Raw genomic sequence first — 27164 nt, forward strand, 5'->3', positions numbered from 1 at the left:
CTATAATAATTGCAAACCCCAGAGAAGTGAGCTTTTCTTTATAAGTGTATTCCAACAAATGAAAGAAAAAGGAATGCTAGAATTACAATACCACAATATTACAACCTCTAATGAAATAATGGATATAGATTAAACAGGAGGAAGAGAGAACACATAGTCCCCAAGGGGACAAAAACCAGTAAAATCAGGGCTACAGGAAACTCTACAGGACAAATGACCCTGTTTCTTCCACAAATGAAAGAAAGAGAGAAAGACCTATAGAATAAGAGACATATTAGACACTTCAATAATCACAGTATGTGGTAGTCCTTATATGGATTTTTGACTTGAAACAGAAAAATAAAAACTTGCAACCCTTGAGATAACTGGAAATTTTAATAGTAAGAGAATATTTGATGATAATAAAGATTATTTTTAAAGAACAATAACATTGCTTTGTTTTGAAAAAATCTGTCTTTGAGAGACACACATTGAAATATTTACCAATGAATATTACGTGGTATTCAGAATATGCTTCAAAATAAAACAAAAAGGGGAGAGAGTGTACATTGGTAGAGATGAAACAGGATTGGCCACAATAGGGGTTGAATGGGGAGGGGGTGAGTACACAGAGGATTCACTATATTCTTCTGTCTTCTGGGTTATCTAAAAAGATTCCCATAATAAAAAATTCAACCAAACCAACAACCAGGCCAAAGGGAACTTTCCCCTTCCCTTGCCCACATTGTTCAGAAAATTTTCTATGGTTCAAGGCTCACCATAGTATTCACCTCTCTGGTGACTATGACACAATGTGCTACCCTTTGATTTTCTAGTCCAATTCCCCAAATGGCTTATCTAAGGTAAAAGATCTATCAGAACCTCATTTTTACTTTCACTGCTTTTTCAGCGCTATCAAACTGCTCTAACAACACACTCTGGCAAACCTAAATATTCATTTTTCTTTTTCATATGACAAAGTAAAATAGAGCATATGACATACAGTAGACTAATCTTCTCTAATTCTTCCCACAGAGTAATTAAAATGAGGCCTAAGCATCACTTAAAATATCTCAACCAGAATTTGGCTCTCTTGTAGGGATTAGGTGTTCAAGTAAAAAATGGAATGAACATATCCCCAAATCATTTTCTGGAAGCGAACCAGGGTTGCCAAAAAATTCAGCAACTGCGGGTCCTGTCCCCACAGTCCTCCAGCATGGCACATGTCCTACACATAGTAAAGTCTAGACAGAGTCCATGTCAGTAAATGAATGCACAAAACCAGTGAACATCAGTTCACACTAAAAGACAAATGGTGCTGTTTTCCATTTGTAATATTTGTTAAAATATTAAAAGGAGTAAGCAAAGGTAAAAGTGGTCCAGCAGGTAAAAACCAGAAAAGCCCAACACCAACAGTCCAGAAAGATCTTTAACCACAGACATCACTTACATCATATCAAGAAACAAACAGAACTAGGTGCAGGTGAATAGGAATGAGCTAATGCAGAAATGCAGAGCCTCCTCCCACTTTTTTTTTTAAAAGGTACAGCTGAGCTTAAAGGAAAGAAAAGGAGTTCCTCAGGTGTCAGAAATAAGACAGAACTTAAAGACAGGCGTTCAGAGCAATAGAGGGCTGGGACAGCTGAAGGGAAGAGGGTGGTATAGGACCTGTAGACCCCAACATCCAGAAGCCACACAGAGAACCAGACACAGTTTTAGGCCTGTGGGGAGCAGGAACTGGACCAGAATATAAAACTGGACACATACAAGAGCTACTCTATCAGCAAGAACTAAATTAAGAATTCATAGCCCTGGCTGGTGTGGCTCAGTGGATTGAACACTAGCCTGCAAACTGAAAACTGGTTCAATTCCCAGTCAGGGCACACGCCTAGATTGCAGGCCAGGTCCCCAGCTGGGGCATGCAAGAAAACCAATCAATGTTTCCCTCCCTCCTTTCCCCTCTCTCTAAAAATAAATTTTAAAATAATTTTTTTTTAATTAAAAACTCATAAACTGGTCCTGAGACTTGGCAACCCTGTCTGTACCTGCCTAAGCCCTTAGGTAAGAAGAGTCTGTAAGAGAAATCACACCTCACACCTGCTCCACAAGTCAGTGTTAAGAAAAAAGAAATATGTGTGGTAAATTAACCAAATTCACCATTTCAAAGACAGAGGTTCTCAGACTAAAGAAAAGCAAACTGTTATCTTTATGCTATTCACAAAGGCACATCTAAAGCAACTCAGAAAGTTTCAAAGAGAATGAAGAGTTATTTGAGATAAATACTAAACAAAAAAGGAAAAACTTAGTATAATTTATATCAAAGAAAGCAAAGTTCAGGACATAAAAACAAACAATAAACCACTAATTAGAACAATAGCATTAATTAAATTATCCAAAGCAAAAGCCAACAGAATTACAAGGAAAAGCCAACAATTTCAAAACCAAAGGAGGAGTTTAAAAATATATATATTCTAATTATAAACTTATAAATCAAGCAAACAAATGTAATTAGCAAATAAAAGATTAGCAAACTTGATTACTGGACAAATCGAACCCTATACCACTTCACAATTAAAAATTATAATAATATTTTTCTTCCAAATACACTTGGAATATTTTTATAAACTAATTAGGTTATAAAGCAAAACTCAACAAACACTATAGTGGGGACCAGGGTGCAAATTAGAACAATCTCCACTTTCTGCACCTATTTCTCTGATCACAGAGAGAGAAATCAATCTTCCCACTAACCTAAAGAGAATATTGTATTTATCTAGAGAGAGAATTGATGCAGGAAAAGCTAAACATTTATATGAAACATGGAATGATTATGACACTTACCATCATCAAGCAGCTTACTAATCCCATGGGAAAAAAAAAAACAAAACCTCTTAACACTGTCACATCACCCTGGAGTGATGCAAAGACTGGGGAGGAAAAGGAGTTAAGTCAATTAGGGGTGAGGGGAAACTAGAAACAACATAAGTAGTTGGTTTTCACAGGCTGATAGCCTGTGAGTTTTATTAAAATTCTTTTTTTCTTATCCTAAGACACTTAAAACCTTTCGTTAGCTGCTGTTTTTCCTAGGCCAATACCTAATTATAAATTCTTTGTTTTGATTTTCCCTATCAGTAAGCTCTCCAAGAAGAGCTAAGACCTGAAAGCAAACCAGTATATTATCATCCCTTGGTCCACTGCTGGCAGTTTAGATAATCAAGATGCATTACAAGGTATACTTTCCTGTCCAAACATGAATTATGAAAAAAGATCTTTACTCCTAAGGTCAGTTGTTGTTCATTCACTACAGCTGCTAAACTGCAGCATTAAGAGTATTCGATTTATCAAGATAAGAAGACAAAGATCAAGCTCTAATATAATCACTTTTCAAAATGCTTGTAAGCATTTAGAATGGGGAAAGAACTATGAGGGGCAAGTTTCCTTTACTCAAATTAGAAATCTAATGAAAATTTAGAGGAAAGTCTTTAAATTTACTTCAAATACTTTATTGAAAACTTTTGATCTGCACTTCCCAAACATTATTCAGCTAAAATGTCTCTGTCTGTAAAGGTCTCTGCAATATTAAAACTGAGTATCAACTGCTTGTAAAAATTTCTCCAAGGAGTTAACATCAACAAAACAGCCATCGGTGCCACTCAGACCCTGCCCTGTAGTTTTTATGTGGATCTTTCCTCATTCAGACATATTAAATCTTCCTATTACCAAATATCTGGTAGTAATTTACACACATATAGAGATATAGATTATAAAATGAAACTCTTACTTCATTTGTACATCAAAATAAATATCCCCTTTAAATATAATAGCACAGTATCTAATGGGAAGGAAGATCTAATTTCATAAGAAAGGAGAAAAAGAAAAATTTAAATAATGATGGATTTTTAAACTAGTCTGTGATATTTTCCAGAACGAACAGTGCTAATAAAAAAAATTGGGGTTAAATAATGTACTTCCTTGTTTCTGCTTATCTGAAGTTATCCAGAATATTTAGATAATTATGGAATTTCATTTTGAAGATGTCTGAGAAAAACCTCCAGATTAAGTTCCTATGCCACTTTTACTAAATGTCACTCTCTACAGCTGAGGAAGTAAGCACACCAAATGATAAAGGCTGTTCTCTGCCAAGAAATAAAACAGATGACTCCTCCCATCTGAAAGATAAAGATGTGTCTGGGAAATGTAGGAAGCCTGGTTTGAAGTTGTCCAAGACCTGTCAGTTTCAGTCAGTACTTAACACTGATTCAGTCATGTCAATGCAGCAGTCACCAAAGGGTCAACCTCTCTGAGACAGCAAGGCGCGGCACCCAATCATTCTCAGAGTGAGTGAGGTAGGGTGCACAAACACCCCATTCCAATGACAGTCAATGTGGCTGTGACTGTGGAACAAGCTTCCAAGTGGATGAGTGAAGGCAGTGGCATGTCAGCTGCGGGATCTGTTGGAGCACAGGACAGTCCCCATTCATATGGCCATGGCCATCGTACTCACTGCAGCCTCTCTCCATTACCACCCACATGCCAAATGACAGGTCAGAGCTGGCCAGTGAATCCAAGGCTTTGACTAGCTCAAACCACCTAAAAGCAACATTGTCCTTAATTGCAAACTCCACTAGGAAAAGACACTAGGATGGTGTGTTATATGTACAGACGTGAAAAGAAAGATTGCATAATGGGACATTAAGTGTTCTCTCTTTAATTTCAACAAAATTTGCTACATGTTACTTTTTCCAAATACCTGCCAAAAGAATTAAGTGACTTTCATTGCTTTTAACCCTTTCCCATCTCAGGCCTGTTCTTTTCTAAAGGGGCCAATGTGCTAGTTAAAATGTGGCTGAAGTGAAGAGGCTGGCAAGGTAAACCACAAATCCCTGATTTTCTCACCGCAAAATGGAAAAGTTAAGGTGGAGATCTACAATAAGAGGATTCATCAGCAGAAATATGATTATCGAGAAAAATAAAAATAAAGACATCACCTTCAATTAAAGTCAAATTCAACAGTTGTAGGAATTCTAGGTGCAGAAGATATGTTCAACATACAACGTAATTTAACTAACCTCAATCATAGCTACACAACTATGATAAGAAAAAATTACCAAAATCGCAATAAACTGAGGATATGGCTCATTGTCCTCATCACACCAAATGAAGATCCTAGGTCTCCATACACCTAATTATCCAGCACTTGGAGCCATCTCAGGGTGGGCCAGTTAGTGTCAGAGCAGCCTGCCAGGCCAGGAGAGGCTGTCACCCTGCAGCAAGCCCATTTTATAGCAGCGTTTCTATTAGGCACAACTCTCCTGAACTCTGTGATAGGAACCTCTCCATCAAAAACAAAAAGTAAGCAGCTCAGAAAACATTTTCCTTAAGGTCTCTGGGTCAAATACCCTGGAGAAGAAAAGAACAAAGATCCAAGTCTCAAATCTCATTATTCCTGGTAGTTATGGTCTATGAAGTGTCCACAAACACTGAACCATTCATTGCTTCTGGGGAAAACCAGGGTTAGGTTCCTACAAGCCCTTCGACACAATATTTTTGTAAACTAATCAATACATACTCTTGTTTTATGTGTGCTTCTGTTTAAAGATACCTTATTTAATATACATTGCTGATTCACTAATACTGAACTCACCAACAACAGCCCTATGACTCCTGCCTGAATTAAGCTTATATAACACTAATATTTTCTCCATAAGGCATATCATGGTCTTCTTTTGCTTTGACACTATACTTGGGGGCCATGTTTAACAGCAAAATCACCGAGAAAATGCACAAAAATGTGGAAAACACAGCACACTAAAGACTGTGAAAAGAACACTTGTTTACAGCATGACAGCTGCAACAAGTAGGCCGAGCGTTGCCTTGTTCCCACCTCAACTGGGGGACCTGTGCACTGGGAGACTCAAAATGCCACCATTCTTCACACGTCCACGAATGACTGCAACAGCTCCATAAGCAGTGATTTTGAGGTTACAAAAAATTTTAATGAGTAGGTGAGTTCACAAACACAGAATCTATGCATAATGAGATCTGACTGTACTTTTGAGACCATTCCCAAACCAGCTTCCTACCCTGAGTCTGAAAATCCACAGATCTATCTTACAGCAATCTTACAAACGTCTCTGTGTCTGGAAAACCCTTTTGTTATTTAAGAACCTACTCAAAAGCTAACTTCCATATCAGAAAATGCTCCAGTAACTCCCTGAGTAGGCTCTGTGGGAGACCCCTGACCACACTGATAAGAGATTAATTAAAATGGCAGCCAGCTATAGGAAGCCATTGGAAAGAAAAGGAGACACAACTAAGAATCACTGCGGCAACAATTTTGGTCTTTTGTTCACAAGGTACAAGCAAGAGAAGTTTTAACTGCAGGTCACTACAACAACAAACACGGCCCTACCTCAGGGACATGTCATTATGAAAGCTGAGCAAATACTGAGAGCTTTATACTTAGTCTCCATAATGCAGCAATGCATACTTTTTGTAAAACCAATTTGGTAATATAATGTCTAGATTTCTGGATGTGGATGAGATTGGGCAGAAGTGAACACTTACTGAGCAGCTAGTGCCAGGCACTATGTTGAGAACATTACCTTTATTACCCAGATCAATTCTTCCAAGGCCTGAGAAGCAGAATTTCTCACCTTCATTTTACAGCTGAAGATTCAAAGAGGTTAAGTCAAGCACTCAAGGTCATTCAACCAATTTTACTCCAAGTTCATCATACTGTCTGGGTTTCTTTCCAGTAGTAAAATAAATGAAGAGATTGCTTGGGTATTTCAACTACTGAAGTACTCAGTTAAGCACTGAAATAAGCATAGTATTTCTTATAAACTTAATGCATGACTTTTCCTCTAGGTACTCAGATCTTTCTCAAAAAGAAAAAAAATGGTTTCCCCACCTAAGGAAACTTCTCTCATTTCTACTCATTCATCTCCAAACCAAATCAGAGATGTCTGCACACAGATCAAACAGCACCTAGCAGCCATCTTCCTCCTGCCTCCTATAACAGTGTCACTTTACCCTGAGTTGCAAAGGTTGCCCTGGGCAAACACCTAACCAAGGCCCCAGTGCCTGGTTGCTCTAGCCCCTTACTTTGTAAGTTTGACACTATGATGTTCCATATTGCCCCTCTGGTCCCATTCTGCATGAGGTGGTACACTGTAAACACCATATGCTAAATGTGTCCACTTGATTTAGCATGAATAGCATTTAGATAATAAGTTTTACTAGAAGGAATAGTGGATTGGTTTCCAGCACAACAGCACCATCTTCTGGTTGGTGAAATGGAATTAAGAAATAGAAAGTCACATCTGGAGTTAAGCACTTCAATAGTTGGTAACGCAGAAGGGTATCAAACTAGAAAAGTAGTTACCACAGACTCTGAACAATGTCAGTATTAAGTAAACACCCTCATAGACCAATTATGGAATAGAAAAAATTTTAAGGTATTGGTCACTACTGGTCATCATTCCACTTTTGCAAAAACGGCAGCCTCTCTCACCTCTTCCATACTGCAGAACCCATTATGCACCTTATGAAAGAAATTTCTTATCCTGTAATCAGAGTCACACCCATCCCCACCTGGGTGCACAAAAAGGCTCTCTGCTGCTCACGCACGAAGTCGAAATTTGATGCGGACAGTGAATGCTATCAAGGCCTTCAGAATCTGGACCCTTTTAGTACTGGATAGCAGTTAGGGAGCATCATCCTCTCTTATGGGTCCTAACAAATTGATGAACAGATAGAAGAGCTAAAGATGACTTAACATCACCTTTATGTTCCTCCGAAGTACAGGACTCAGTAAACTGTGTTGAAACAGACCTTGGGCCTGAGGTCCAAATGGTGTTTTCTACTTAGCTGCTGTCACCATCTAATGAAATCCAGATCAAGAGACCTAACAGCTGCAAGGAGACTTGAAACTATTTCCAAATCTCAGCTGCCAGAACAGACCCCAGCAGCTGGTTTCCAGGCCTGCCTTTTTCAATAGAATGGCCTCACCCACTGGTCAGAAAGGCCCTAGGATGTCAGCCTCTTCCTGATTTTACTCATCAGATATGCCATTTGTCCTTTCATGAGGAGGACCAAGCAAGGAGGATAGAGTGGGGTCAGACACTTCAACCACAATATTCTTCTTTCAGTGAGAACCAAAATGTCTCCTCCTGGTCCATGGAGATGTAAGGGTAAAGAAACAAGCATTCTTCCTAGATGCTGTCTGTGTGAATCCTCAGCCCCAGAATAGTCTAGAGAGAGGAAGCACCTGAGGATTGAGATCTTAGTCAGGGCTACCTTTGATTCCTCCCCTACCACAGTGCTTTGCACACGGAAGAGAAAAGTCTCCTAAACCATCTGAGTGCAAACTTTTTTGACCATGACCTACATCAATACATTCTGATTACAATCCAGTACACATACATGTATTATCTGCATGTACAGATTTGTACCTAAACGATAGTTACCTTTAAAAAACAAAACAAAACCTATCTACCTTTATTATATGGCATTCACTCTGAACTTTTCTAACTTCTTTTTATAAAAATGCTGGTCACCCTCACAAAAACAATTTCACAACCCACTGAAAGAGCATGACCCACTGTCTGACAAACACTGTTGTACACATCCACTTTCATTCCAATCTCTGTTAGCTGGCACAATTCTCTCTATTCTCTGCTAGCCCAAATCAGCCCTCCATCAAGGGCCAAAACAAGGTCTCTCCTTAAAGCCATTACCAATTTGTGGCCAGCATGTCCCAAACACCAAGGATGTAAAATAATGACTATGACTAGTCCCTACTTTGAGAAGCCAAGTCTGCTGGGTGGGACAGATTAACTTTTTATGTTTTAGCACAGTTATCTCCTCTTCCTCTGAACACAAAAATATATGCCATCTGTATTCACCTGTTCATTTGTTCATTCATTTACTCCCCACCTTGACTTGTTCCAGTACCATTTATGTAAACATTTAAATGTTTATCAAAAAATTAATCCAAGTAAAATTTCTTCTTCTTCTTCCTCCTCCTCCTCTTCTTCTTCGTTACAATAGTATTTGTCAAGGGATAATTTTCATGACCTCTAAATTAGAAACTAAAGTGCACTGTCACTGACTCTTGGAAGCCTGTGGCCCATTTATTATTCTGTGCAGCATTTATGCATATGGCAGTTTCCCAGATAAATTCAATCTGGCCCCAGTCTCTTAGAGAAGATTATAAACTAGAGAGTAAATGCAACAACCAACCTTCTAGATATTTAAAAATAAATGGAACCTGCTTGAATATTCTGATTCTGCTACAATGCCACCATACACACATGGACAAGTGCCATTGAGCATACCACTTCTGATAATAAGCAGGCTTTCCCATGGCAGCTCCCTGTTTGGTTGGCATGCTTGGCACTCAATACCTGGAAATTCTTTCGAGAGCCCCAAACTTTTAAAAGAAACAAAGTTAAGCACAATATTTTATTTTAAAACTTGATTTAATTTTTAAAAATACCCCAAATCAACACTATAGCAAGGTCTGTACAAAGGATACAATTCAAACTCCTATTTTTAATACACAAATTCCATATTTGCACCTTCTAACTTCCCCTCCAGCCATGCCATCACATGTACCCTCTGTTCCAGTCATACCAAAAGAATGTGCTAGTTCCATTCTTTGCCAAAGCTTTCTCAGCCTTCCTCTACTGGGCTAAGTCCAACTCATTGTTTGAGGCATCACCTACTCCAAGAAGCCTTCCCTGCTACCCTCTACTGCATTTCTATACCAGCCTGAGCTGGTCCTCCCTCCACCTGGCATATGCTGATGTGCTAGTCCTCTAGATACTTATCTGCATTGCTAGACCATGAATTCCTTGAATGCAGAGACTATTATTTCAACTCTATTACCCATCAAATTTAGTCCCTCAATTCTTCAACAGTAGAAAGGCAAATATTTATACAAAGAAAAACACTGCAGTTTCAAAAGAAAACCCTCTTTTTAAAAGCCTTGCAAATACCTTCATAGTTACTCGCTGCTGTTACTATTAAAAAAACTGAACATAAAAACATAAGGTATATAGTGTGAAGTAAGGAATAAAAGGCTTACATTTCATCTGAAAATATAATTACAATATTTCACACTTAAATATGATCCTATCCATGCTGTCAGGTGATTTAAACTTATTTGGGGAATTAACAATCACTAAAATCAGTAGATATCTAAAAGTAGTACTTTTCTTGCTATATAATAATGCTAAAATAATTTATTTTACTTCTCTTTAAATTGTCTATATAACAACAATAAAGGATCTGAAGGCGGGGGTCTGTTTCAAAGTTTTATTTGAATGTGTGGGTGACTTTACCATGCTCCTTTTCCCAATACTGTAGCAATCTGTTCCTTGGCCCTTGACACAATTTGAAAAAGGGTGTCTATGAAGTTCCCCACATTGCTACAATTCACACAGAGAAAGGATAAAAAGGCATTCCTACTAGTTCGACAGTATAATATAAAAGCTTTATAACTACCCTGGCTGGTGTGAATCAGTGGACTGAGTGCCTGCCTGTGAACTAAAAGGTTGCCGGTTGGAATCCTAGCCTAGGGCACATGCCTGGGTTGGGGGCCAGCATCCCAGTAGGCAACCCAATAGGCACAAGAGACAACCACACATTGATGTTTCTCTCCCTCTCTTTCTCCTTCCCTTCCCCTCTCTCTAAAAATAAATAAATAAAATCTTTTTTTAAAAAAAGCTTTATTACTAAACAATTATTTTAATCCATGTTTGCTTTTTATAATCAGACAACTTAAAAATACTCATTAATACCCAGATGTATTAACATGGGATATAAAACTTAAGGTAAAACCTGGTCTGAAGTGCTAGAACCACCACCACCATCGATTATAAGTTACTTATAATCATGCTCCAGTGGTCTAACATTTTCTGGAATTTTTGCTAAACATAAGGAAGTGACATCACCTTGATACTAAAGTGATGGCTGGACTTTTTGCCAGGATAAATGAGAAGAGATAGGTTGTAAAAATACTCAACAGCAGAAATATAAACATATCAAAAATGTTTCATATTCATCTTTTTAGAAGAGCAGAATTTTTAAAATTTATTTTATTTTTATTTTAGAGAGGGGGGAAGGGAAGGAGAAAGAGAGGGAGAGAAACATCAGTGTGAGAAAGAAACATCAACTGGTTACCTTCTGCAAGTGCCTTGACCAGGGATGGAGCTGGCAACCCAGGCATTTGCCCTGACCAGGAATCAAACAGGTGCCCTTTCGGTTTGCAGAACAATGCCTAACAAACTGAACCACACTAGCCAGGGCCAGAATAGCAGATTTAACTCAAAAGATGAAGAAGGAAAATTCAAATAAATAAATTCCATAAATGTGATGATTAGAAAGAAAATGCTATAAAATAACTACAGTCAAATATGAAAAGACCACTCTGCCAGTTAAGAAATTCAAAAGCCAGATGTTTCCCTTTGCTGAGTTCCTGTGCATATAAAAAATAAGTAATACCTTTTCAGTCTTAAATTTAAATATTTTAGTACCTGTTCACAATGGGGGGAAAAATAGAAAAATAGAAAAAAAGTAAAATCTACCTCTTTTTCTATCACCCCAAGAGTCATTGGTAACATTTTTAGTAACACAATATTCTAAATTAACCACTTAAGTGCTCCAAAATCACTTCACATTTATTTCCAATTTGCTAAAAACAAATTTATTTCATCTTCAAAAATAGTAATGTTTAGACAACAAGAATCATATATGAGAAAACAATGTATACATGTAAAGAGTAATACAGCTAACCTACCTAATCAACTAGTTCATTATTTTGGCTAACAAAAAAGTAAAAATGACATCTGAAGCCTCAAGAATAACAGAGACACAGTGTTAATGCTAAATTCTCAAATTTAGTCTCTCAGTGGCCTGAGAGCAACCAGGAATTAATATCACTGCTTTAAATTTCCAATTACCACTATCATCCTAAAATCTTTACTGAGAGCTGACTATGGCAGTGGTACTAAATCAGACACATGTACCTGCTTTCAAAAGTATTCTGTATAACCTTAAAAAAGTATGCAAGATAAAAAACAAGAACAACAATAAAGCATACAACTAAATTCACAGACACATAAAACTACCTGTGCAAATGAAGAGAAACACTATATTCCTGGTCTTAAAGGTTGAGTAGGTCTAAATAAAGCTGTCAAGGGGATTAATCTGTTAATGTCAGTGAAAATCCCAAAGGGCTTTTCAAGTGACACTAATAAAATGATTCTAAAGCTCAATCAGAAGAATAAATAAAAGCCTGAGAAATATGAGTCAAGTCCTAAAAATGGTTTAAATTATGTGTCCAACAAAGAATTGGTTAAATAAATGGTAACACACTCATAAGATGAAATGCTGTTCAGCTAAACACACAAAAAAGAAATGTACAGGAAGAGTGTATTATACAAATAAAGTACTGTTAGGTTAAAAAAAAACAAATTGTAAAATGATATGCATAGAATACTATGGATGAAATACATACTTAAATATCATATACAACTAAAAAGTAAATCTCAAATACTATTGCAATGATCTTTATTAACAAAGAAAGAAGCACTAGACAATGTTTCATTTTTTCTTTGCAGCTTAAAATTATTCTAGTAACAAAAATAAATGATCATCGTTTAATATAATAAGAGGAAAAATGAATTATTTTTAGATTTTTTTAAAGATCATCATTATGGACCTAGTAATTTCACTTCTTTAGAACGTATTTTTAGAAATAATCAAATATAGACAAAGACTGAGACAAAGACACTCATTAAAAAATTAATTTCAAATAGTAAAAATTTGGATATAACTTAACCATCCAAAAGACATATAGTTAGTTATACATGCTCTGTGTATGTGTATAATATAATATAATGCATTCATTTAAAGAAAACACTTTTAGAAAAATTTGTAATGGGAAATGCTCATGGCATGATATTAACTAACAAAGTATCTGCAAAAACATACTTAAAGTCAGAACCCAATTTATATTTAAAATGTTATGAAAATATCCCTAGCCAGTGTAGCTCAGTTGGTTAGAGCAGCATCCCATAGACCAAGGGGTCACAGGTTCAATTCCTGGTCAAAGCACAGCCACAGGTTACATGTCCAGACCTAGGTCAGGGTGCAAACGAGAGACAACTGATTGATATTTCTTTCTCACATCGATGTTTCTCTCCCCTCCCTTTCCTTCTCTCTAAGCATGTCCTCAGGTGAGGATTAAAAAAAAATGTTACAAAAATACCTCCTAAACAAAGTAAAACTGAAAGGAAATACTAATCAAAATACTACTAACATTTCATGTCTAGGTTGCAAGATCGTGGGTGAATTGTTTTCTTACCTGTATTTTCAGATATTTTTCACATTTTTAACAGCTTAATTTACTTCTAAAATTGGGGGCAGGACAGTACAACAAAGTAATTTTTTTTTACAAATTATATTACAACTAAATTTGATAGACTTACTAAGTATCCTGATAATATATCACAAAGCAAACATTCTTAGATCAGATAAAATGGCCCCTAAAACACAAAAACCAAACCCAATATTTGGGCTAGAAGCAATTTAACAGAACATGAAGATTCAAAACAATTTAATAGAACATGAAAATTCAGCCTCTAGAGCACAAACACTACATTTCTTTTTCCTGGTTATATTGTCACAGGACTCATTTTCTCACTGTTACATTAACTCTGGAAATTTTAATAAGAACTTGGGCCCTGGCTGGTATGGCTCAGTGGATTGAGCACTGGCCTGCAAACCAAAGGGTTGATGGTTTGATTCCCACTCAGGGCACGTGCCTGGGTTGCAGGCCAGGTCCCCAGTACGTGGCACACAAGAGGCAACCACATATTGATGTTTCTCTACCTCTCTTTCTCCTTCCCTTCACTTCTCTCTAAAAATAAATAAATAAAATATTTAAAAATAAAAAAAAGAACTTGGGATGCCTTATCAGGTCAGGAAGTTTTTTTATCCTATTTTCATACCAGCTAATGCCCTAAACCATTTATATGTGTAAATATATATACACACCCATATTTTATATATACATATAAAAATGCCCTAAATGTGTATACATATATATTTTACATATATAGTATGTACATATAAATATATATACATAGATAGCTTTGACATATACATAAATGTGTGTGTATATACACACACACACTAATTAGGTAGAGTGCTTATTGTTACACTCTGAAATAAATCTGCCTGATACAGATTTCATAGCAGAAATGTATAAACTGCTAATTCTCAAGATTAAACACCTAGGGGAATTAAGAAAACATGAAGGTTCTTAATAAATATTATTAAAAATTTCCATTATGCTTTGCATAGATTGAATTACAGGGAAAAGAAAAATAATCAGTTGCTCTCAAAAGTTTTCAAATCAGAAAATATCTAAACAAAACATATAGATATTCACCCTTTTCACTAATAAAGATTTTTCTTTACCAAACTTGACATATTCAATAAGCTACTAATGTAAAAATCTTGCCTGAATATAAGAAACACATTATTTCCAGGATCCAATACTTGTGGCATAAAAATCATATCACTTAAACCACAAGATAAGTAAGTTATGGGATCCTTCCCTCTAAAACAAGCTTATTTTAAAAAGTCATGTCATAGTTAAGCTCATTTGTCTATACTGCTATACTTATAATTCAAGATAACTATTATAAACCTACACAGTTTAAGATTAAGAAAATTAACATGCAAGGGAAAAAAACAACCTTTCCACTGATAACAGCTAATATAATAAACTTGGGGGGGCGGAATGAAAGAAAACAAAACCACAATCATTTGAGGTTCTCTGGAAGATGAACAGAAAGAGTTTTTGGAGAAGAGTCAAAACTTAGAGGAAGCAAACTGGCAGAGAGTGAATTTCCTGGTGGGTGGGTGTGTGTCTCAGAGAGAGGAGTGGAGGGAAAAGGAGGAGAGAGAGAAAGAGACAAGGAGAGAGAAAGTGCCCTAAGGGGAAACTGTAGTTAAAGGAGCATAGGCCAACTAAAACTGATAGAAAATCCTTTGTTTTCTTGCAGGAGGAACCAGAGAAAGAAGCATGGGGCAACCAGTGGCAATAAAGAGTAGGGGAGGAATCCTAGAGGAGAGGAAATCAGAAAATAAGAACCCCAAATTTGGTGTATAAACTCAGCCAAGATCCCTGGCTGACCCTTAGCCATGCATGTGCAGACTATAAGCAGTGGAGGCTAAGATTTCAGCCACTGCCATAATCATGGCTTAAGCATTAAACAGTTGTAGTTTGAATTTATCTAAGTTAATTGTCTGCTAAAACTCAAACAAAAATATCAACACTCTTGAGAAATACAAGTGAATCCAGAGTCTCCATAAAAGAACATTCACAATGTTTGTGAGATCATCCCAAATTACTCAATATATGAATAGCTAGAAAAATGTGACCCATTCTTAAGGAAAAGGTTATCACAACAGGTATCAACACCTACATAACACAGATGTTAGAATTACTAGATAAAGTCCTTAAACAAGCTATTCTACTTTGCCAAATGAGGTGAAGGAACAGTGTTCGAAATACAAGATAGGATATTTCAACAGAGAAACAAAGATTTTAAAAACTGAATGAAAATACAGAACTGAAAAATAACATGAAATTAGAAATTCACTGGATGGGCTTAATAATGATTACTGAGGAAACATTCAATGAGCCAACAGAAATTATCAAATCTGAAGAACTGTAAAGAAAGGTAGAAAAAAATGAACTGAGCATCAGGAACCAATGCAACAATATCAAAATGTCTCCTCTATACAGATCATTATAATCCCAGAAAGAGAATAGAATACAGAACAGAAAAAGTATTTGAATCATATCTAAAATTTCCCAAATCTGGTGAAAGACATACATTTACATATTCAAGAAGCTTAGTCAACCCCAGTAGGATAATCCATGACTAAGTACATCAGTGTCAAACTGCTAAAAAAAAAATGGTAAAGAGAAAATCTTGAAAATAGCCAGAGAAAAGCAACCCATTACATGTAAAGGGCAACAATGATTCAAATAACTGTAGGCTTCTCATTAGAAACCACTGAAGCCAAAAGACAGAACAATATCTTTAAAATGCTAAAAGAAAAACCCAGAATTTTAATCCAGCTAAAATATACTATAAAAATGAAGGCAAAATAAAGAGACATTTTAAGGTAATAGAAAATTAATAGAATCACTAGTACAATAAGAAATACTGAAGGACTTTCTTTTTTTAAAGATTATTTATTTATTTTTAGAGAAGGGGGAAGGGAAGGAGAAAGAGAAGGAACCATCAATGTGTGGTTGCCTCTCAAGCACTCCCTAATGGGGACCTGGCCCACAACCCAGGCATGTGCCCTGACTGGGAATAGAACCAGTGACCCTTTGATTTGCAGGCTGGCGCTCAGTCCACTAAGCCACACCAGCCAGGGCTGAAGGACTTTCTTCAGGCTTAAGTGAAGTGATACCCAAAGAAAATCTGGGTCTTCAGGAATGTCGACATTTAAAACAGTAAATATCTGGGTAAATGAAAAAGAATTCATCCTCTTAAACATAGGATTTAAACTTTTTAAAATACATATGGCTATTTAAAGCAAAATTACACCACAAATTATGGGATTTATCATGAATACAGATGTAACACATATGCCAACTATATCATGAAAGACAAGGGGATTGGAGTAAATGGACCTATATGGATATAAGATTTCTATATTCTGCATTAAGTGGTACAGTATGAACTCTAAGTAGACTGTGAAAACTTATGGACATGTTCAAATTTCTAAAGCAACCACTAAAAAATAATGCAAAGAGGTAGCACTAAAAAGCCAATAGAGAAATTAAAATAAAAATCTTTGTAAAAATTCAAATAATTCAAAGGAAGCCAGGAAAGGGGAAAACAAAGGAGCAAAAAGCAGGTGTTGGGGACCACTTTGCGTGGTATCAGAGACTACAGCCCCGCACAAGCAAGGCCTTGAGAGAGGCCTGTAACTCTCCACTGGAATGCCAGGAATGCAGGTGGCAGGCATGACTGATACTAACACCAAGGGCTGGGGAGGGGGGGATCAGACCTGAAGAATACATTGTAACCTTTGAAGCTTGTTTTGCTTTGTATGGCTCTGTTGATATAAACCAACTGTTTAAGTTCAAGGTATTAAGGAGTGAACTCCTTATCTCATGAAACATGTCTTAAAGACCATCTGGCATCAACATGTCTAGCAGATCCTGACCTGAGGCAGATATTTCTGTGTTCCTTCAATTGTTATCTATAGATAATACCTGTTTTCTATAACTATAGCCTTTTGACATTGATTGATGAGCTATGCATGCATGCTGTATACCCCTACACATACTGATCCCAATAAAAGCCACTTTGGAGAAGGGCTTAGGGCATTCTCCACTAGAGGGAATTGCCACCCACTTTCCCACCAGAACAGACTGTGTCCGGGAGGACTCATTTCATCTGAGACCAGGAGAAATCTGCAGGACCGGGTTCTCCGCACAGAGGGTACAAACAAAAAACAAGTTTTAAAATGACAGGCCTAATCATATAAATAATTATATTAAATGTCAATGGACTAAGTATCCAATTAAAATCAGAGTTATCAGGATGGATAAAAAAAGTGAAACCCCACTACATGCTATCTACAACTACATACTGTATACACATATAGGTTGACAGTAAATGGAAGGAAGAAGATATACCAGCCAAATATAAAAAGCACCAAAAGAATAGATCAACTATATTAATACCAGGTAAAGTAGTCTTAAAAATAATAGCATTATAGCACTGGCTTGGTGGTTCCATTGGCTGGAATGTCATCCTGTGCACCAAAAGGCTGTAGGTTTGATCCCTACTGGGACATGTACAAAAACAACCAATTGATGTTTCTCTCCAACATCAATGTTTCTCTCCCCTCTTCTCTCTCTAAAATCAATAAATGTATCTTCGGGTAAGGATTAAATAATAATAGTAATAGCATTATGAAAGATAAAAAAGAATATTTCATAATAACAAAGGAGTCAATTTATCAGAAAGGCAAAATAATTATAAAGGTCTATGTACCTAATTACATAGCCTCAAAATATGACATGCTAATTGACAAAATTAAAGGAGAAAATAGACAAAATCACAGCAGATTTTAACAGCCACTGTCAAAGAATGATAGAACTACTAAATAAAACACCAGTAAAGTGAGTATCTGAACAACAAGGATATTATAGACCAAACCATATAACATATACCTAACCATTTATGGAATTTCCATTTTTTTCTTTTCTTTTTTTTTCCAGGATTAGTTTTTAAGGGTATGCAAGAAGGCCAGATCCCAATAACCTTTAGAATTCAGAAGCTTACAGATGTAATTTAAGATATTTCTGTAACTTTTTATTGCCCCAGGTAATAATTGATTTGGTTATTTTTTTCTTTTCTTTTTTTTTCCAATTTTATTTTAATCTTTGTTCAAGTACAGTTTTCTGTCCTTTACTCCCATTTCCATTTTTTTCAAGTGTATGTAGTATGTTTAGCAATACAGACCTTATACCAGGCCATAAAGCAAGCATTAGTAAATGTTAAAGGACTGAAATCTATAATCACAATGGAATTAAATCAGAAATTAGTAAAAACAAGAGATCTAGGAAAGATCTAAGTACTTGGAAATTAAATAACACACTTCTACATAATCTAGGGTCAAAGGAGAAATTAGAAATTTTACCTAACTTAATGAAAATGAAAATGTAACATGTAATTTGTGGGATGCACCTAAAGCAGTGCTTAGTGGGTATTTATAGCTTTAAATGCTTTTATTAAAATAGGAAAGTCATACTCAATGTCTTGGAGAGATTCTAAGCTTATTTACACACTGCCAACTGGGTTTGAGGCCTTGTGTGCCCGCAGAGGAGATGAAAAATTCCAGCCAAAAGTAAAAACTGGGCAGACCTGTAAATTGATTCAACATTGAGTGTGTTCCCAATGCAGCTGGTAAGGGTGCAATGTTACCAATGCAGCTGGTAAGGGTGGAAGCCTTACTGGCTCAAGGTGTTTAAGCACAACAGCTGATCAATAGTTAGCTGGCCACTAAGCTATACTGACTGACCCAAGGGCAACCAACCTCTAGGAGGCCAAGCTTTAAAACTTTTACAAGAATTTTTTAAAAATCAATCACATAAGGCTGTACCTTAACAAGCTAGAGAAACAACAGAGAAAGTAAACCCAAAGCAAGTAAAAGAAAGGAAAAAAAAGAAAAAAATGCAGAAACCAACAAAATAGATAATATTTATCTGTTAAATGCAATCAAAAGCTGTGCTTTTAAAAAAGTCTGATTTAATATAAGCACATTCATACTTTGGAATGAAGTGAGGCCAAGATTCCCCCCACCCCCACCCACCCCAGTCCCAACAAATCATCCTAAACAAATCCTTAAGGTTCCAAATCAGGAATTTATATAACTAGCTGAATTTGGGCTGGCTTTACAAATATTGTAACTGTTGCTAACTCTTCTGAAGCATCTTTATCTGAAGTATGGTGTGTTCCAATCCCCGACTTTCAAAACAAACAAAATGGCTACTTTTCTCAAACTATTACTATAAAATTATAGGCAGATAGAAAATGTCTTATAACATATTTAAAGAAACTCAAAACAATGTCTAAATATTGAAAGTATGACTAGAAATTTCAACTACTTTTGAAATATTGCTGAGCTCTTTTCCCTTGTAACAAAACTTAAGTATGAATGTGCTTCAGATGTGACCATTAAAGATTTCTTATTTAACTACTTTGAGAAAAAAATCTCAAAAATAAAAATCTCAAATGCTAGGGATAAGGGATCTTCTCCATAGTATCAAGTCCCACACTGGCCACCTGAAGAGCGAAAGGGGAAGAAGGCTGAATGCGTGGTTTGTATGGGTTACCACTATCCGAACACCCAAAGCCACCAGGGACCCTCACCTGCCCAGCAGCAGCAGAAAAAAAGCTCAAGATGCACAGCGCTCAATAGAGAGTTTCAAAAATTAGTACAATAAGGTCTCCTAGAAAAAAGAACTCCAGATATTCAAGATCTTGAAAATAATTTTTTAAAAAATCTTGATTAGACTTAATATCAAAAGATAGTATCAACTAAAAGCACCTCCTTAAATGTGAATCAAAAATAGTCTGTAGCTGGGCCAAAGAAGCCATTACAAGCTGCTATATAAATAGGCATTTAATGATTTTTTTCCAAAGTTACATTATTGATCTAACAGGACCTCCATTTCCACAGAAATGAGTAATTTAAAGTAAGATTAATAGGATTTGCAGCACATTAGAATTATCACCATAAAGAACAAATTTTACATTGTCTTTCGATGAAACATCTGTGTAATTTTAGAAATCACAGCATAAGACCAGAGACAGTAGGTATATCCATTGTGTGCAAAAAAACATTTCTAAGTCATAATACTTCAACATCATTTACTCAGCTAAATAAATATTTAACATGCACTTACTAATGCCAGACAATACTACCCTAAACACTGAAAACACAATGGTGAAGAAGAAATATGGCCCCTGTTCTCAAAGAGTTCAGTCTGTCAGAGAAGACAAACAAGGTGTGTCAGTACAGGATGCCAAGCTAGCACAGAAAACAAGGTACATCCCCCTACAAATGGAGCCAGGGAAGACATCCGGAGAAGTGGACATTCAAGCTGAGATGAGGAGGGAAATAGGACCCAGACAGGCTCTAAAGGAACCTGGGTGATAGTCGAGTCAAAGATGGCTTCTGCCAAAGAACATTAAGATCACAGGCACAGCACGTACAAACGGCCAGGTATTTATGTTAAGAGTTGTCTTTTGATAAGAAGAGACAGGACAGTGGAAAATTAGACTTTACTAGTAAAACTGCATATATCAAAAGACAACGGACACCTACTTCTTAATCTGTGAGGAAAAGGGTAAAAGGATCACAATGTCACCTTGGCCTATTCCACATATTACCCGTTCAAACACACATTTATTTATTTATTCATGCCTCAGTGTGTGCCAGGCAGTAGAGAAAGGGATTCAATGGTGAATAAGGTGGACTCAATGTTACCCTCAGGGAAGCAACACACATAGGCAAACAATCAAATAACAGTGCCTCTGTGTCTACCTGATTCTGAAATCATTGCATAAACTACTGAGCTTAAAAGCTACTGTTTGAACAACCTTTCAATAGTAAGTAATGGAGAAATTATTACTGAACATCAAATACGATATAATACCCCATATACATAAATAAGAATTATGCTTGTATTTTAGAGTAAATACTACTAACTAGTGTTTTATAGATGTCAGAGCATTTCTACACACTCTCATTTTTACTGTTCACAGCAAGGGAGGCCAAGTAGTTATTTTAATAATTACCTATCATTTGTCAAGCATTGCTTGTAGAGTGGTAGCCACTTCGGTGGGAACTTAATATTCATGATCTCACTTCACAGAGTAATTACAGCACCTCCATCTCTCAAACAGGGAACCTGTGGCTTACAGAATTTACATAACTTGCCCAAAGAGACAAGTCTGACAAGTGGCAGAGTCAAGGTTAGTCCCCATGTCAGTGTGACTTCAAAGACTAGGCACTTCCTTCACTCTCTGCACGGCTTCAGTGTTACCGGAGTGTGAACAGTGAGGGAGCTGACGTGTGACACTGAGCAGAGAAGGTGTGACTAGACTTTGGATCTGGAGTTTTTGTTTAATCTTCTTTTAGCCACAGTGAAGTCTCACTACAGTCTGAATCTCAGAGTCCCTGGCCCCTGCTTGAATTTATCTTTAGCTCTCTAATAATCCAACCCCTTTGGACTCTATCTAAACTGTCTTTCAAAGGGTTGTGGGGGAATGGATCATAGAAATAAACAAATATTAAAACATTTAACAAGCAACATTATTCACAGCCTGCATCCAATGCTATTCTGGGTGTGTCATGTGCTCCTGAAGTACATTTCACACTGAAATCTACTATTAATAACCAAAATAAAAGTCTGAAGCTATGTCAAGCTTTACGTACATAAACTCACATAATCCTTACAATAACCCTAAGAAGTCCATATTATCATCCTCAATTTATGGAGGGAAGCAGATGCTCATCAAGTTTAAATACTTACTCAAGGTCACACAACTACAGGTAGTACAGCAAAATATGACTCCAGAGCCTAAGGTTTTCATTTCTGTAATAGCCTATATGTCTCATGGTGGCCGTGTAATTTTTTAAAATACCCAAATACTCTGATCTGAATTTGTATGTTTGTAGAAGTTTTCATATATAAGTACTCTTATAATTACTCTATCAGAATTGTTAGTTTTGGCATACAGTGCTTCATTAAATAAAAAGAAAAAATTAATTAGATATGCCACTTGAAAATTTCATACATTTACATTATTAAGCACCAGGAAACTTAAAATCTATTTGAATAAGTAGCTTAACACTGCGTATTTTCATTAGGATTTTTTTCAGGTAACTTTTCATCCTAAGAAAATGGAATGTTTTGTGGTGGTTAGTATCAAAACTATTTAGGGTTCAAGTAGAAATGCGATACTCCATCTTTTTAGAATCCTGTTTTAAAAGCAAACAACATGTCTTTCAGTGTATTTGTTTGTAAAACAAGTATTTGATACAAGTTTAATGGAATGAACAAATCACCAAAATTTATAAATACATGGGAAAACTATAGACATGAAAGTCCAATACTGGTATCATTTTTTGGTGTCCCCCTTTCCTTTCAGTTTGCTACATCTACTCATAAAAGTAAATCTGCAACTCATATTAGCAAAAATGCAATGGGAAGGGAATAGAATGGAGATAAGTAAAAATATATATTATGTAGTATATCTAATGAATGAATAAATTTGTCTTATTTTCTCATCTAAACATGACTTACTAGTTATTTCCTTTATTTTACAGTCTCAAAACAAACCAGGCAGCAATGCTTGTGAATCAATTGTTTGAACCCACAATATTCAGACTGGGGATGGGACGCAAGCTCCTACTTTGATTAATACACAAAACGATGTCCAAAACACTTACCAATTTGTACTTGCTCAGGCTGGCTAAGAGAAACGAATGCTGATGTATCATCAATCCAAGATATCTGAATGTTACCTGTAATATTGAATTAAATGTAAAGTGAACACTTGACCATTAGATAGAATCAGATTTCATTTTCATCTGTTATATTTCAGTATACCTGTTAATTTAGAGAAAGATGAGGTGCTGGTTTAAAATAAAATCAAAATTTATCATTTTGATATTAAGAAATTGATAAGTTTATTATAATATCATACTATAAAAAGCTAAATCAGAGATCTACCACAGCCGTTATTTCAGTGAGAACTTCAAGAAAAAAGACAAACCGGGGGAAAAAGGAGCGTTAAAAATTTATTTTAAAATCAAAACATCCTTCATGATTCACAATGTCATGCTAGCACTGGAAACTTTGTCGGTATCAAGATCACAAACAAAATTCAGAGACTACATAAATTCAAAATCATAACAATTTCTTTTTAGAGATACAAACTTTGAAAATTACAAATGGGAAAAATAAAATACATCACTGTAGCAAGAAATAAGAAAAATTCAATGCTGATTTCAAAGCCAGGTAAAGAAACCAGGTGTCAGAACAGAAAAAAAGGAAAAGAAGGTGTCAGAGAGAAAACAAAAACAGATTAACGGGGGGGGGGGGGGAATGGACCAAACAGGGGCAGGAAGCAGTATAGCATAATGGAACAAAATGATTTTCAGAGAAACGATTCTCAAAAAAGGCTAACTGTAAACAGAATGAAATATGGAACAGTGCTGAGGAGAAGGAAGGAGGAGTGGGGTGGGAAGTTGGAGAAAACTGAAAAGAAAACAAAAGATTTAATTATTCTGCTACCATGCTTCTTGAAAAAAAATGCAGAAAACTGAAATTTTTTTAAAAAGGATAAACACACAGGAATTTAGCAATGAAAAAATGTTTTAATTCCAACTAAATTTTCAAAGGTAGGGAAACTGCTTTGTTTTACTGTCACAGGAGAAAAACTCTCACTTCCTGATGTACAAATAAGTCTCATAATGACTTTTTCAATTAGAAAGCCACTTACTATTATTTTGTTACCTCTCTACTCTACATGTTGTCTTTGAAATAAATAATAATAGCTAATATTTACTAAGTAGTTACTATACGCCACATACTATTATAAATTCCTTCCATGGATTAGCTCATTTTAATCTTTGTGAAATGTCTAAGAAATGGGAGGTATTAATGATCATCATCAGCTCCATGAGGAAACGACGATATAGAAGGGTTACTCATCCAATACCACACAGTAATTTTCTTCACTTTACATGAAAAACAATTCTACTCAGAGCATCCTACTTAATTTAGCCAATTAAAGTTTGACTACACAGGGAAAAAAACTTAACAATACAAGAAACAACATCGAAAACTTTCAAAAGAAATGCACTGTGAAATCAACTGTATTTCTATACCTGTGTTTAAGTTTAAAAACAAAACTAGAATTTCAGAAGACATTTAGACTATCTGCGAAGATTAGAGTAACATTCTAGAAATATACCTGCTTCCACTTGCTTTTCTAAAATTTAAGTGGGTAAAGTTTTTTACTTAAAAAGCTAATATATGCTTACTTTAGAAAATACAGAAAGCATAAAGAGGAAGAAAAAAATCTTATCTAAAACATTCACTGATAGTAGCATGGTGTTTCCTTTCAATCTGGTTTCTATACAAAGCTGTTTAAAAAATGATTTTAATTACAAAGGAATCCTACTTTGTATTCACTTTTTACTCTAAATATTAAAATACAAACACTGTATCATCTCTTAATAAACTCTTCAAATATTTTTAAGTGGCTACATACTAGTCTATTGAGAAAACAGGTGAACACTTACTAAACATTCTTACTATTGGACATTTAGATTTTTGCTACCTTCACTTTATCCAAGAATATCCAAAGAGAGCAGCCCAAATACTTCATTTGTTAAAGAGGCATTGCTGAAGACTTAACAATCAGAATAGTCTTTATAAACCTTAATCAGAGACTGTTCAATTTAACCTAATCACCTGACCTAATAAAAAGGAAAAAAGAAAAGCTGTCCTACCTCACACATATCACATATCATGGTCCTCTCAAATATCTGTGTTCATCTGCTTTGATTATTCAATGCCAAGCAATGACCAACAGGCTGCCCTTAATCTTAAAAATAATTTATCCTCAGCCTAGACTTATTTGCCATGGTCAGCAGTAAGGGAAGTCATAGTAATTGTATCTTGCTTTCCATGGATTAATAATAGCACTCTATTGTGCGTTGCTATTAAAAGTTCCTCAGATCACATTAGCACAAAAATAGCAGCATGCCAAACTACCAAAAATTCCGTGAGATTAAAACCTTGCCAATTAATATTCTTTCATGCCCCTGAAGCTATCTAGACCAAAGGAAGAGCAAAGTCTTAGAAGTGCATTTGTACTTGTGATGAACTTACCAAAGGCACTGAAAAGCTGGTAAAGGTCACTGGTTTTCCACTCTTTGGGGAATGTCACATGGAGAACATGATCGCGTTTAGGCTGCACTGTAAAACAAATTTTTGCTAAAAGTTTGATAGCTGAAAAGTGAACAAAATACCAGCGGTTCTTTAAGTCCAAGCTAACTTGGGTAATCATAAATGCCTCCTGATTACCAAACATCTAAAAGCATTCTTAGGAATGGCAGGGCTCAGCCAACTTTGCCTAGATATCACGTTCTTATATTTTATAGAACCCACAACAATTTGAACCCTAAGCAATTCTATGCAGAAACATTTTTGCTCATAAAGTTGCTATGAGAATTATTTAAAAGAAAAAAATGGCTGCTGTTTGAGAAGTTTCATTAAACGTTTAACTTTATTTTAATCTAGTTGTCCAGATGTTTGTTTAGCTAAAAAAAAAAAAAAATGCACTGTCCAAATTAAATGGACTAATTGTGTTTACCTAAAGGCAATTCTAAGTCATAATCTTGTGTTCTAATATCAGACCCACTGAGCAAGAAACCTAACCACTCTAGCCACTCATGGCTTTATGACAGGGGACCCCCCAAAATACCTGAATTTATTTATTAAAAATTGTGCATTTATTCTGATATGTTTCAACTTCAGTCACCCTCGAAGTACTGTCCACTTGATGCAATATACCTATCAAGACATTTTTCTTTTTCTTTTTTTTTTGCCTTCTTTTTAAAAAAATATTTTATTGATTATGCTATTTCAGCTGTCCTAATTTTTCCCCCTTTGCCCCCTCCGTCCAGTACCTCCATTCCCTCCAGCAATCTGCCCTCTCCCCACCCCCCACCCAATAAAGACATTTTTCCACTGCTCCAAACAGTTTTTGAAATCGACAATTTTGATGCCTTTAATAGTTCTGCCATTTTCTTATTTTACCTTTCCACATCAGACATCAGCAAAACCTTCCCTTTTGAGGACTTTTTTCATCCAGGGAAACAAAAAAGAGTCACTTGGGGTGACACTGGGTGAACAGGGAGGATGGAAAATAGGGGTCATGCTGTTTTGGGTCAAAAACTGCTGAACACTCAGTGAATTAAGGGCAGGTGTGCTCATAAATCACCCATGATGAAATGGGCAAACACTAAAGAGTCTTAAAAAAAAATCACTGAAGCTGAATGCAGCCTCTCACAACACCACCAGCTGGTACACTAGTGCACCTGGGTACCTAGACCTCTCACCTAGTGGGGGAACCTCTACTACAAAAGGCCCACCATCCAGAAGACAATTCTGGGTTTTTTGGGTCCCCCCCTTATAAATTGGGAATGACAATATTTAACTTGCAGAACTGTTGAGAGGATAACAGATTAAAATGTAAATCTAATAAGGAGTGCAACACAGTATATCCTCAGATCGATATCATTACAATAACCTTCATCAAGTACTGTTCACCCATTTCTATACCCCTGTAGTATGTACTAAGACAAACATTCTAAGGCTTGGAAGAGAAGAATGGGGATGTGGATAAAGTACAGGATAATTAGAAAATGAAGCAACCACCTCCCAAACAGATCAGCTTTCCAAGGTTTTCAAAAACAATAATTTAAAAAATCACATACTAAACTTAAATATACACTACTCTAATAACTAAAAAAATAGGGAACTT

General features: G+C 35.9%; 1 protein-coding gene across 4 annotated transcripts in view; it reads right to left on the reverse strand.

Moving 5' to 3' along the window:
- Window positions 1-27164, reverse strand: part of PARN (poly(A)-specific ribonuclease) — a 181685-nt gene that overhangs the window by 78897 nt on the left and 75624 nt on the right. For all 4 annotated transcript variants that reach the window (XM_045819361.1, XM_045819360.1, XM_045819359.1 and 1 more), the window contains 2 exons: window positions 25508-25594; window positions 23056-23130 (listed from right to left, as the gene is read on the reverse strand). In XM_045819361.1, coding sequence (XP_045675317.1) covers window positions 23056-23130; window positions 25508-25594 — 162 coding nt within the window. The remainder of the gene's footprint in view (window positions 1-23055; window positions 23131-25507; window positions 25595-27164) is intronic.

The sequence above is a fragment of the Phyllostomus hastatus genome, unplaced genomic scaffold (genome assembly GCF_019186645.2).
Source record: "Phyllostomus hastatus isolate PE091 unplaced genomic scaffold, TTU_PhHast_1.1 phas_scaffold_385, whole genome shotgun sequence".
Taxonomy (NCBI): domain Eukaryota; kingdom Metazoa; phylum Chordata; class Mammalia; order Chiroptera; family Phyllostomidae; genus Phyllostomus; species Phyllostomus hastatus.